Source organism: Dysidea avara, chromosome 6 (genome assembly GCF_963678975.1).
Source record: "Dysidea avara chromosome 6, odDysAvar1.4, whole genome shotgun sequence".
In the NCBI taxonomy this organism is placed as follows: domain Eukaryota; kingdom Metazoa; phylum Porifera; class Demospongiae; order Dictyoceratida; family Dysideidae; genus Dysidea; species Dysidea avara.
In genome coordinates, this window is record NC_089277.1 from 5,632,651 (window position 1) to 5,645,781 (window position 13,131).

The 13,131-nt window shown below is 37.7% G+C and overlaps 2 protein-coding genes and 1 long non-coding RNA gene across 3 annotated transcripts in view; 2 read left to right on the forward strand and 1 right to left on the reverse strand.

Moving 5' to 3' along the window:
- Positions 1-13,131, forward strand: part of LOC136257625 (uncharacterized) — a 194,532-nt gene that overhangs the window by 77,154 nt on the left and 104,247 nt on the right. The gene's annotated exons all lie outside the window — the stretch shown is intronic.
- LOC136257628 (P-selectin-like) overlaps positions 1-13,131 on the forward strand; it is a 40,283-nt gene that overhangs the window by 2,174 nt on the left and 24,978 nt on the right. The window contains exon 2 of the mRNA XM_066050882.1: positions 825-1,313. Coding sequence (XP_065906954.1) covers positions 1,199-1,313 — 115 coding nt within the window. The 5' untranslated portion in view covers positions 825-1,198. The remainder of the gene's footprint in view (positions 1-824; positions 1,314-13,131) is intronic.
- On the reverse strand, positions 6,550-9,524 carry LOC136257635 (uncharacterized). The gene is made up of 3 exons (XR_010702089.1): positions 8,696-9,524; positions 7,321-7,392; positions 6,550-6,790 (listed from the first exon to the last, which is right to left on the reverse strand). It is a non-coding gene; the product is annotated as an uncharacterized lncRNA (long non-coding RNA).

Sequence of the window (13,131 nt, forward strand, 5' to 3'; positions counted from 1 at the left end):
CAGTATGAAGTAAAATAAATAGATAAATATTGTTAAAGCATTACTACAAATACTATATGTGACCCGGTCTGCGAAAAGGGCTCTTATAGCCTTTCCAATTATCCATGTTTGGCTAATCATAACTCCTAATCTACTAAAGCTATCACCATGTAATTACACCCACAGCTACTGCCAGGTTAGGGTTGTTGAGTGACCAAATTGTAGGCTTGTACCATATTCACCAGTAAAGTTATGGGTTACCATATATATGCAATTGGAAAGGCTATAAGAGCCCTTTTCGCAGACCGGGTCACATATATATGAATAAATATAGCATGCAAAAGAGTTAGCAAGAGACAAAATTAATATGAAGCGAGGTTGAGTGCTATATTTTTGGTCTTGAGATCACTCTTTGAGTGATATATTATTTGTATAGGTGTTTGTTTAACTGATTTAAAGAACTTCCAGTTCAGTTCAAGCCACTTAATAAGTGGCAGTTGAGCAAGAACATGCACAAAACTATTTGAAACTTACCAAGTAGCCTTAAAATAGCCAGCTTTGTTCTGAATAATCATCAGACATACCATGGAGATTCTCTGGAGTAATTTTCTTTTGAGAGCTTTTATTCTTCAGGTAAATCAGCATATAATTACCTCCATAATAGCCCTACAGTCACCCATATACCATTGTGGTTGCGTATACAACACTGCAGTCATTCTGAATGCTAACCATAGCACCTTTGATCTATATTAACACATTTTAAATTATGTTCTTTACCCATGTATGTTGTATGCTTATTAATTGCTCATTCATTGTTCATTCATTGTTATGGTTTCATTCAATAGCTGGACGGACTTGTATAGATGTTGTTGATAATGTTCAGCAAACTGGTGATGATCAGATCAGTATTGGTAGAACAGTAATTGTTCCACGTCTCAACTTCACTTGCAGTGGTAGAATAACCAACATCAGGGTTAGGATATTATCTGATGGTGATGGAACTAATTTTCCTTCTATACAAGTATGGAGACAGTCATCAACTCCACAACTCTATAATTTAATTAATGTAGTTCAGATAGAATCAAGTCATCTCAATAATCAGTTAACCCACCTAGAAGCTATCATTTCACTTACTGGTGATAACAGAATACAATTTCTATCTGGAGATGTTATAGGATTTTATAATCCATCTGATTCTGGTTATGTCACTAGAGATATAATGACACTTGGATATGTGATGTATGTATTCCTTGGATCTGATGATTCATCACTTAATCTTAATAATGCTAACTTTAGTCCTGATGGACGACAACAATTGATCCAGTTTACACTTGGTAAGCATGGTGACAATCATTTTTAAACCAGGTGCATGCCTACAGCTGGTCGTGGACATACATTTGGTTTCCTGAAATTGTTTTCTGCAAAACATGTGTATTTGTATGTTTATTTTGTTTGTTTGTGTATTTGTTTGTGTTTTTGTACCCACATGAGCAAAATAACTTATGCTAAAAGCAGCCTGTATGTGAGAAATGTAAGCTGTACAGAACCAGTGTTTCCTTCCAGGCGGGTAAGCTTTTGCTTTGAGGTGGTTTATTTGTGCCAGCTTAAAATATGAATGAGGTGAGTTCCAGAAAGCCTTTTGGTATGTGGATATAAAACAGTGTATCTTTCTTTGTAGGCTAATAAATTCCTTAGAGGTGAATCGGGCATGTTCTTTACTATGTTAACAAAAATAAAGGCAGTCCCAAGGCTTTTTCTAATTGTTGTGAGAAAACATGATAGACACACTATAAAACAGTTAAAAGGATGCTTCTGTGCATAATTTGTGATTGATTTGTTCAGCCATGCATAGCAATGTAATTACTAGGGCTGGGACGAAGCTTCGAATGTTTCGTGGGTTCGCAGGTTAAGTATACTTCGAATTATAAAAGTATCCTTCGAAGCTTCGTAATGCACTCATAGTCCACAAAAGAATTACAAATAAACGTCGTTATCTTTATTGCAGCTGCTTATTCCTCTTGCATGATCAATGTTCGTCTCTTTGCGATCGATCTTCGTGTGCCACGCCCACTTTTAAGCCTTCGTAGTTCAGCTTGCTACCATGGTTGCAGCCTTCAAATACCTTATAAGGTGATAGATAATACATGGAAAACATACTTTCAGCCATTAGTTGGTGTTTACCTGTGCATGATTGCAGTATAGCGGACATGCCCATTTGCAATCGATCGATCGCGTCATTCAGTACTGCTGCTATGCACTTTTCAACTGCTTACAAACTTATTAAATAGGTTTAGAAAGATAAAACTGAAGAAGGGTGTGCATAAATACAAGAAAACCTGTAACTTGAAAGCTAACACCAAAGCTTCGAATGTTCGAACATTTTATTAGTGAATGTTCGAAGGTAAATTTCAGTATTCGTCCCAGCCCTAGTAATTACCGAATCACAAAATCATTCATCAATTACAAAGCACATGAAATCACATTCCAACTAAAATCTAATAACTTAACTATATTAAATAAGAGCATAGCATTACAATTATTTCATATGCAGTTCATTAATTTCCTGTTTAGATAAAAAGTGATCAATAGTGTGTTGTGTGGTCAAGTACACTGTTAAAAATAAGGAGTAACTGTTACTCCCCTAGGGGAGTTCCCAGTGTAGGGAGGATTTAACACCCCTATATTTTTGTGGAGAGTAACTAACATCCCGCAAAGGAGTAACAGGAACCCTTTGAAAAATCTATTGTAGGGAGTTCTAGTTACTCTAGGAGAGTTCACATAAGCATGCAAGGCGTTTTCTTTACTCCATGAAATTCTGCAAATAACTCCATATAAAATCTCAAATGATGTTAAAGACATACAGCAAAACTGTAACAAAATATTTACAATATCCAGCTTTATAATATTGGAAAGTCACTGAAAAAAAGAGATCAGTAGCATAGATAGTATACTACTTAAAAGACCGGGATTGGAAACGGAGTTCGCGCGTTGAAACACTCCGTGTTACCGGAAGTGTAGAGGACTGGAGGTCAAGCTTCAGAAAGGACCGAATACACGGCTATTTTATGTGTTGGCGAAGAAATGGAAGGGTTTCTTTACTTAACCTTAGGTGCACAATTTCATTGGGAAGCCAGTCAATTCAAGTATATATGGGAAACTAGCCGCGCTACGTAACCAATGACTAATTTTGTCACCAGCTGTGCGTTGTAATAGAATAGCGTGTGTTGTATTACAGTTACTTCATCACACCTCTGACTAAACGAACGGTCTCGATGACTGTTTCGGAAAATCGGTCCTAGTCAATTCATGCACTACCCATATTAACAATAATATAGTTTATCACACAGGCACACAACCATGAACACACTTCCCACAAGGGGAGTCATAACAATCTAATTATGGAGAAACATTTTCTTCTGACAATTGCAGTTGCTATCCAAGTCTTTACTGAATATCTTAGTCCATCTCCATTAAGTACATACCACAGAATCAATCAAGATGATGATGACTTAACGTTACATCCTCTCCTTGCTGACACTTCTCCATGTATACTTGCTGACACAAACACAATCCTATACAGCATTAAAAGTGATACACAATTATCCACTGAATACAATAATGAGTTGATTAATAAATACACAAGAACACAACACGTACTTTGTATGGTATTAGTAGTGTACTACATCAGCATATAGCGTAAGGGACCGTATGTAAGTCATGCACCACAATAAGTCATGTGGTTCTCACTTGTATGTGATACGGGCCTTCAAATTACGTATATTTACAGATGGTGCCTAGTGTCCTCAGGTCCTGTTTGATGGGGTAAAACATGTGATATCATGGCACTGTATAGTTTGGTTTCTTTTTGGCTTGATATTGTCAATTTTTGAAAACCGTTGCACAAGGCCAGTTATGAGTGGCGATGTAAAAAGTGTGGACTTACAGTCCATTACACTACTACATACTCAAACATAGTTGAAAATTAACCAGGCAAACTAACAACTAACTATTTACTGTACAACCAAGGGAGCTAAAGCCTTTACCACCCAGACTGGGTCAGCACTACTTTACTTTAATTTCTCTTGGTGCACAGCTTTATTTACCCAGGCTTTCGAAGGCTGGAACCCTTTTCACAGCTCAAGTTGCTTTTGTGCAGTACAACTATACAACAAAAATATAAAACCAGTGATCAGCTTAGGCCATGACAAATTAATCTTATGTTTCAGGGATGCGGATGCGGTGGGTCACTGTTTTGGCAAACTCAAAAATAAAATATTGTGCAAGCAGTAACAGATGTAGTAGCCAAGGGGAAGGAAATGGAGCTCCGTCACTTTATTATGGAAGGACTTCAGCTTTTGCACCAGTCAAGATCAAGATACTCTAATAGAGCAGTCATATAACTATCAAAACCTGCTGGCTCACTACTAGAGGGCAAACAATCCGTGAAATACATGATTAATTTGGTATGGCCTTAGTATAGTAAATTACTGTGGACATGATAGTGCCACAAAATTTCAGAACAATGACCAGACAAATGTACCAAATGATCAGCACTTCAACATTCGCAACAGTTTCACTATTCCTTACCCTTCTTATTTGTGCATATTTACAGAAGTAATGATGGTACACTAATCAAATAATCATTGTCACCTTCAAATTTACACCAGGTTGGTTACAATAAAATTTTGAACTAACACACTTAGCACGATTAAAACTCTTTACCTCACATCCTTACATATTGTGGCACCATTAAAACTGAACTTGTATCTAGAAGAATGACTCACATTTAGGGTCCATACACAAGGAAGCAAAGATTGTTGGCATGAAACCAATGGATGGTCTGTTGTTCTTAATCTACTACAGATACCAACTCAAAATATAGCCTAAGTGATGTATTTTATCACAGACAATCACCTCGGCGACTCAAAACGATCAATAGATGCTTGTCTGGATAGTTTCACGCCCATTTGTGAAACAGGCAAAAAGATACCACTGGCTAAAATTTGGCACAAGTCGCGAATTTGTTACAATAACACCTCTAAACTCACAGTACAGTATCACTATTGAATAGCGCATCAATACAGCATAAATTCGTGACATAAAACACTTTAGAATTTTTGCTTGCTCCAGTGAAAGAGAGAGGAAGCAAAAATGGCGCATTTTTTCAAAACGTGAATATGCACTTTTTTTGTACAAAAACTGGACTAGCGTGTACAACATGTTATAATATGACTAACCACGTCGATAACTCATCAGTTTTCAGATTCTCGAGTGACTTTTCAGCGTCCAAAGGTAATTATTTTTCCCTAGCGCGGATAACAGGGATTGTTTTAAGAGTGCCTACGTCATAACTACAGTGTATATTGGGTCCGCGAAAACCGTTTCTAATCCAGGTGTTATAATATCTATGTCAGTAGCAAGGCTTCATCATCAGCAAATGACTCACTGCCACTTCCTGGGATTACTTCCTGCCTCATGACATGTTATCAGCTGTAGTAAATAGCAGTATAGTAAAGAAATATTCAACAATCATATCAAGACTCACGGTAGTGAGTCGCGCGGCCAGTAAAGCAGAAACGCACGCCGCAGACAATAAATGACGCAACCACTACGGTAGTACGTGAGGATTTTACAAGAACGAACGTTGTCAAATTCAGCCTTCCTGTAATCCACCCGTCACTTATGCTATCCCTCTGAAACTCTGGAGTTGAACTCATCGTGTCACTAGTAACTACCACACAAGCAGTGAAGCAAATCCATGCCGATTGTTTCGTGATCGAGGTTGCCGACATCAAAGGGGAAGTTTCATTTTTTTTATCACATGCGGTTAGACGCAACCACAGGTGTATGCCTTGCGTTCCTTTGTGCATTCCGAACATTCATCGCCCTGTTATCGCTTCAGTATTCACTCAATCACCTCAAGATTCACATCATCGATTTCACCATACATGATTACCCTACAGTCGTGATTTCAGCACCAAACGAAGTTTCAGTCGTCCTCAGTCGACCTAGAGGCCAAATACAAATCCCAGATTGTTGTTTTCCGCAATACTCGCTTGGCATGTAGGGCAATGTGTCTTTAAACTGTTCTGAAAGTTTCGTTCAGATTGAAACATTTGTTTTCGAGAATGGCTAGTTTGAAATTTGAATTTAGTCGCCCCCACGTCATTTGCTCTCTAAGAATTTTACTCGGAATTTAAAGAATGACGCAGAGCACAACTGCGGTCACTGGGTATTGATGAACTGGCGCTCTATGTAGTTAATCAGTACATATAGCCACCAAGAAGTGTGCTGCCATAGATTATAGTCCATAGATATAATCTATGGTGCTGCATACCATCCTTCGTTTTGAAATTAGTTGCCCCCACATAATTTGTCCTCCAAGGGCGTGGCTTAAAGAATGATCATGACACAAGAGTACAACTGCGGTTACCAGTTGTTGACACAAGCTGTGAGTAATTAGCACATGTAGCTAGCTTAAAAGGAAGTGTGCAAAATTGCCTAGTACAATTGTCACCATGCATTATTGCATTTTATAGCACCCCCACACAAAATTACACATGTAATTACAACATACAGAGGAGACACATGAATACCAAACACTCACAACAATAATGTAAGAATTGTACAATAATGACTGTAATATAACTGCTATGCAAATGTTTTCCAGTGGCCCGCCATGGTAGCAAGTCTCACATGACGGCATGTATATTCATCCAAACACAATGGGAGTAACGAGTAAGTATGATGACAACAAGTTGGTATGACTCCATTTGTAGAATCCAGATGAGTGGGTGTGGCTCCAGTATGTCTAAACAGTTAACAAACATTCCTGTTATAAATACGTGCTAGAGTTGCAATATAATAGTATAGTATTTAAATGCAATAATACATAGTCTCCATTGCATCACTATCAAACGACACTAAGTGGAGGATATTGTTGCATCTCTAGTATGTACACTCTATCAGTACAACCTATCTTAATGGCCACTAGTATAGAAAGACAACCACTCTTGAAAAGCCAATTCCAATTGAGAATTTATACACTGTTACCTGCTGAATGAGTGAAGGTGGCAATAAACAAGTTCCACCGTAATTTATACACGTGATCTGATCCTGTATATTCTGTCAGTGGATGAGATCCACTTGGCCAGGACAAAATGTGACTCAAGTGCCCTGGATGATCCATACTCAACCAACTTATGACCCAGTGGCACAATGGAACTGACTATTTATAGAGAATACAATTATATTTATTTCTAAGATGTGTGGATGTGTGGATGTGTGGATGTGTGGACACATTACAATACATTACATGTACATACAAGACATGCTACGTACTGTTTTAGCATTTCAAGTCACCACATTATACCCCTACCAGTCAACAATGCTTCATAGTGCCCATCAGTAAACCTGAAGAAAAGTTACGAAAAATAAAAATTCACATAAGTACAATGAAACCTCATTAATATGGCAGGCTGTGGGACCAAAACAATTGGCCTGAATAACAAGGTGGCCTTATTAATGAGGTCATAAGTAATGCTTAGCTATATTTGGGACCTACTAGAGGTGGCCAATATAATGAGGTGGTCTTATTAAAGAGGTGGCCATTAAGTGAGGTTTCACTGTACATATAGTTCACAATATTGTGAACAATATTAATGGTTAACAATATACACTGAAACCTACAGGTCACTTCTTGTGGAAGATTGCTCTCTACACAAAATGACACATTCAGAGATTGTATTTAGATGGATGATACAGTAACGCATTGTGACTTCAATACTCGTGATGTGTCACTGCTAGGCAGCAACCATATACACAGCACTGCCACATCGCACTTGCTCGCACACACAATTTTGCTAAAGATTTTACAAATTGATAATTAAGGGGTGTGGCAACTAGCTGTTTCGCTCGCAAGACTGTGTGGCAGCTGTTTCCCTTCTGTACAAGTGGCCACCAAGACAGGTCCACTGTGGATGAAAGCCAGGCATTAGATATTTGGTATTTCATGTGTTGAAGACATTCCAGGGCTTCTGGTAGTCTCACATCTCACCACAGTTTAACTCAGGCAGTGTTGTGGTCACCACTAAACTACTGGAATGCTGTGTTATGTTCATATTATGCTTGGCTACTATATTGTAGAACTGAAATGGATACTCTGAAAAATATATCCTATGGATAATGACTTCATCACTTTCTTCATCAGGAGCTTATAAGGACCAATAGTGAAACTTTTTACACTTGGGGCTGACAGTCAACTGCCTATGTCTGAAGCAGTGCTTTTGGTGCTCTAACAGATTGGCTGCCCCCTTGCTGCCAGCACTCACTGTCTCATATGCTGTCATACACTAAATCCATCTCTATAGCCAGTTAGAACAGCATGCTTCTTACCTTTTTTTAAGGCCGCATAATGCAGCCACCTCTTTAAAAGGCAAGGTTAGAAAATTTTGTCCCTACGGCCTGAATGATGACCAGTTTTCACTGTACTATTAGTGATTAGTGATCATGGGGATTATTTATTAAGATACTAAGATATACAAACGTTACAACCTCTAAATATAGCAGTAAATTTTTTACCCTGGTCCAATGTCTCGTACTAATCGTGACTTTATGAGAGACTCTACTGTGACAAATACATGTTTATCATGATATGTGCTAATCGCCTTTTTACAATTAAGTTTTACAACACAAATACATGTATAGTTAAACTCACCAATTGCGACTAAATCCCTTCAACATGAAAAGACAAGTAATGAGACAACCTTGGAGACAACAGCCACACAAGCCTATTCTGGTGCGTTTATTTAGTAGTAATATAAATTTTAAAGGCGTTTATTTACAACAGGACATAATTACGCGCCCCTCTATTGTCTCTGTACATACTTGCCTTTTCTTTACTATTCTCATTTCATTTCACAAGATCTCTTGGCAGGGGCATAGCTTCTTCACTTGAATTAGTCAATGCTTGAAGTAGATCAAGATACTCTAATAGAACAGTCACATTTCTACAAGTGCCATATTTTTATATTGTAAAGTCTGTAAGTAGCTAGTAATTTAAACTATACAATCCGATGCTAAGCAGAAGTTGTAACTATGCTAAATATTGATTGCTGTGTTACAGCTGTTTTGTGACTGCTCTAATAGAGTATCTTGATCGTTTCAATGCAGTACAAGATGAAAGGCAAAGTGTTATTAAGGGTTTACTAGTTAAAATGGGTGTTAGTTGACTGCAGTTGCATGCCACTAACAGGGCCGTCCAGAGAAATTAGAGGGCCCAGGGAAAAGAGTTAAAGAGGGGCCCAGGGGCAAGGAAGGGTCTAGATCCTGACTGCTCTATTAGAGTATATCGATCTTTCTTTAAACAGGTATTCAAGTGGCCCCTTTCGGGCTGTGGTAGGGGGCAAAATACCCCAGTTACCCCCAATGTGGGCGGCCCTGGCCACTAAAATTACAGTTATATTTTAATATTCTGTCACTGTAATCTGGGGTTTCTGTCAAAACCATGGAAACTCACCTACTGTTATCAACAGTGCATTGCTTATTCTAACAAATAGTATTGAAATCCCATCCAAAAACAGCTTATAGCTGTAAAAAAAGTGCGCATCCAAGTAAAGCAGAGTTAACTGCGACAAAAAGTAATGATATCATAATGCGGCCATGTGCGAGATGTGCAAGTTGTAAAATTAATATTAGCTAATCAGATAATACAATGTTATTGTTAAAGTGTTAATGAGAACTATGTGATGCTGCTAGTTTTTAAGTGTGTGAGCATCTTCATAAATGCCACATAAATTTAATTCTCAATAAAGCAATGTGTATAGATTCTCTGATAGTAATAAATAGTTTGAGTTTGGCCGCCTTTCCTGTATACAGCAATGCTACGAACAAAGGAAAGGCGGCCAAACTCAAACTATTTATTACTATCAGAGAATCTATACACATTGCTTTATTGAGAATTAAATTTATGTGGCATTTATGAAGATGCTCACACACTTAAAAACTAGCAGCATCACATAGTTCTTATTAACACTTTAACAATAACATTGTATTATCTGATTAGCTAATATTAATTTTACAACTTGCACAGCTCGCACATGGCCGCATTATGATATCATTACTTTTTGTCGCAGTTAACTCTGCTTTACTTGGACGCGCACTTTTTTTACAGCTATAAGCTGTTTTTGGATGGGATACTTGTTACCTTTATGGCTGAAGATACGTCACACACAGTTGCCAACAAAGTTGTAAAAACAATTCTGCCATACCTGCAGCATTGGTAGTGTAAACTAAAAAGGCCCAGTTGCTATCATGCAAAACAGCACTTTTTTGCTACCTGGAGTTCATCATTTTGTTTGTCTATTTGTTCACTGATTTCTTGTGACACCTGTAATTATATGTTTACAAATTGATGCACAGTCACTGTATGTTAACACACTTACTGGATGTTGTAAAATTCTATGTTCTCAGTGACATTAAGACATCCGTGCTAAAAAAGTAAATATGTGCTTATGTAACTATAAACATTATCTCCTTACAGGTCAAGAACAACTTGGAAAGTTGATGAAGTCGAAGACACACAATGTACATTGTATCAAAGATTCTTGTTAACTGCAGACGATACATCTTACTAGTTAATTCCAGTGAATCTGCATGTAATTATGTAAAAAGACAATGATACAGGCTACTGACCTTACCAGGTAATATCATTGTGTCCGGCTGCTAACGTCAACTGAAGGCAGACGGACATGATATGTATGTCACGTTTAAGCTAGGTGGCTTTCCTCTCCTCCCTCAAGTCTTCAACTTCTTACACACTGACTACTAGTAGCTAGCGGTGAGCTTGGATGGGCTGAATTCCTTACGCACCAGTCAGTGATACGACTGAGTCCGCCGAATTTTATTCTCTTTCCCAGAGTCTTGAACTATTTCTGCCGTGTCACAATAAGGCACCTAAACTCTCAGAGCAGTGGTGACTTCCATTGGAGCCAGTTTAATAAACCGGTGTGTCACACGAGACAACTCAGGTATGAGCTCAAACGTACCTAAAGAAACAATGAACGAGATAGATTCTAGTGAACGTCTAGTAATCATTCACAAACAAGTAAACACTTTAGTATCACCTTTTAAGCACTACAATTTCTCAGAGAAGCAAACCGCTTTCAACTACTCAACACTGACGGCTCTGTTGTTAAAGAAGCCATTTCTATGGTAATACTCTTCACTCTAAATTATGCACTTGTAATAGAAATGGTAATTAATAATTATATATACGTATTTTAAAATGTTCTTGACTCTTGAGTAACAATTCGTCCTCCTGCTTTCATACTGTCTGTTTCCTTCACCATGTCTTGGTTGAGCCTGTAAAGTAAAACATGAGTAAATGGCTGCCATTGAAAATGAAGCCTAAATAATCTACTTTCCTTTTTTACATTGAGTGGCTAGAATTGAACTGGTTAGTTAATGGAGAAAATAACATAGTGAGACAGCTATCTGACCTGCATGTGGCTCATTCATATGTGGCCTCAGCCATACTGGCTCACTGAGTTCACCTTAGCTACTAGCTAGCTGGTAATGGGAGCTCTTCAGTTTGGTGCCTTCACTTACTTGGAGTTCTCTTTACCCTTAGTGGGTTACTGTTACTCTCCTAGTAATCCAAACTCCCCTTTCAGAGTAAAATATTTTACTCCCCCAGTTACTGTTACTCGCCTGTTTTAACAGTGTACAACTGGTGTGGGCACACAACAGACAAGTGTGTATTTTACAGGAACCAAGAAAACACCATTTTCACTCGTCCGTAGCTTGAAAGTGCCTAAACATAAGTAACATTTTTGCTGTGGAAACTCCCTCAGGGTCCCATTCTTGAATCTGCCCAGCCATCAATGAGATGCATACCTTCAACATTTATCACCTTCAACATTTATCATCTTCATATTTATTAAGACGCAAGTGCTGAAGGTCTGTAGGACACCCGGTACTACAGCCTGTTTAAAGTTGTTACATAAAGTGTGTTCAAAAAAGTGGAAAAAAATATCCATGACTAGACCTGGGCAGCCTTAAACCTGCAGCCATCCGATTAATGCTTAAACGCTTACATGAGTCTGCCAGGTGGTCAGGATGTTTTCTCCTTATCAATTTCATGTATATGTATCCATAGGAACTCTAGAGAGTGACTTATTATTTCTAAGTACCCCATATGGAACCAAATGGATATTAGTTTATTTATTATTTTTCTTCTTAATCTTCTTTTTTTTCTTTTAACACACTTTAGAAAATCATAATAACTCATGTGTGCTTACTTTGAATTTTGAGGGCTGTAAGAGCATACTATAATACATTATTTACAGTCCAATTTTTGTAGTCAGACAAAGAACAAGTAAGATTTTTGAAAAATGTAAAAGCAATTTGTTTTTACGCTTGCAGGGTAAACCGCTTGATAGAATAACTTGAAAATCAGTCTGTACTTGGACTAACTATCATAGTGCAAACAGTTAGTGGATTAAAGCAATCAAGATGATGGTCATGGAGTAATAATAAAATGCCATATGTAACAGGCACATGACCTAGTTCATAAATAAAAAATAATTTGTTGCTATATATTCCTACCAGACAAACTACTTTACAATGACCAGTACTGAAGGTCCAGTAGAGAGTTCAGTTAATACTAACCCACTAGTGAATGCAAGTACGTTAAGTCATCCTGTAACTACATTCAGCGACATTTCAAGTCACTTGGTAGAGGCTTTAGCTACATTAAAAGTCTAAACCCACATTACAAGTCATCCAGTAGAGAGTTCAGCCACATTATAAGTCACCCAGTAAAGAGTTCAGTTCCATTACAAGTCTCCATGTAGACAATTCAGTGTATTACAACTCACAGAATAGAGAGTTCAAGTGAATTTGTTGGGTGATAATTTTACAGTAAATTGATTTTAAACAACTTGAATAAACACATAAACCACAATTGAAATATCTTTACTCTTTGTCATTCCAGGCCTGTAGTAAAGAATTAAAGCACCAAAGCCAGCCATAGGCAGTTTGCAATAACAAAAAGAGGTGATATCTATTCCAAAATAGCCAAGCTGTGAATAAAGGGTGCAGCCTCCTAAAAAATTGCAGGATGAAAAAAGTTGTGAAATCTAAGGTGGCAGC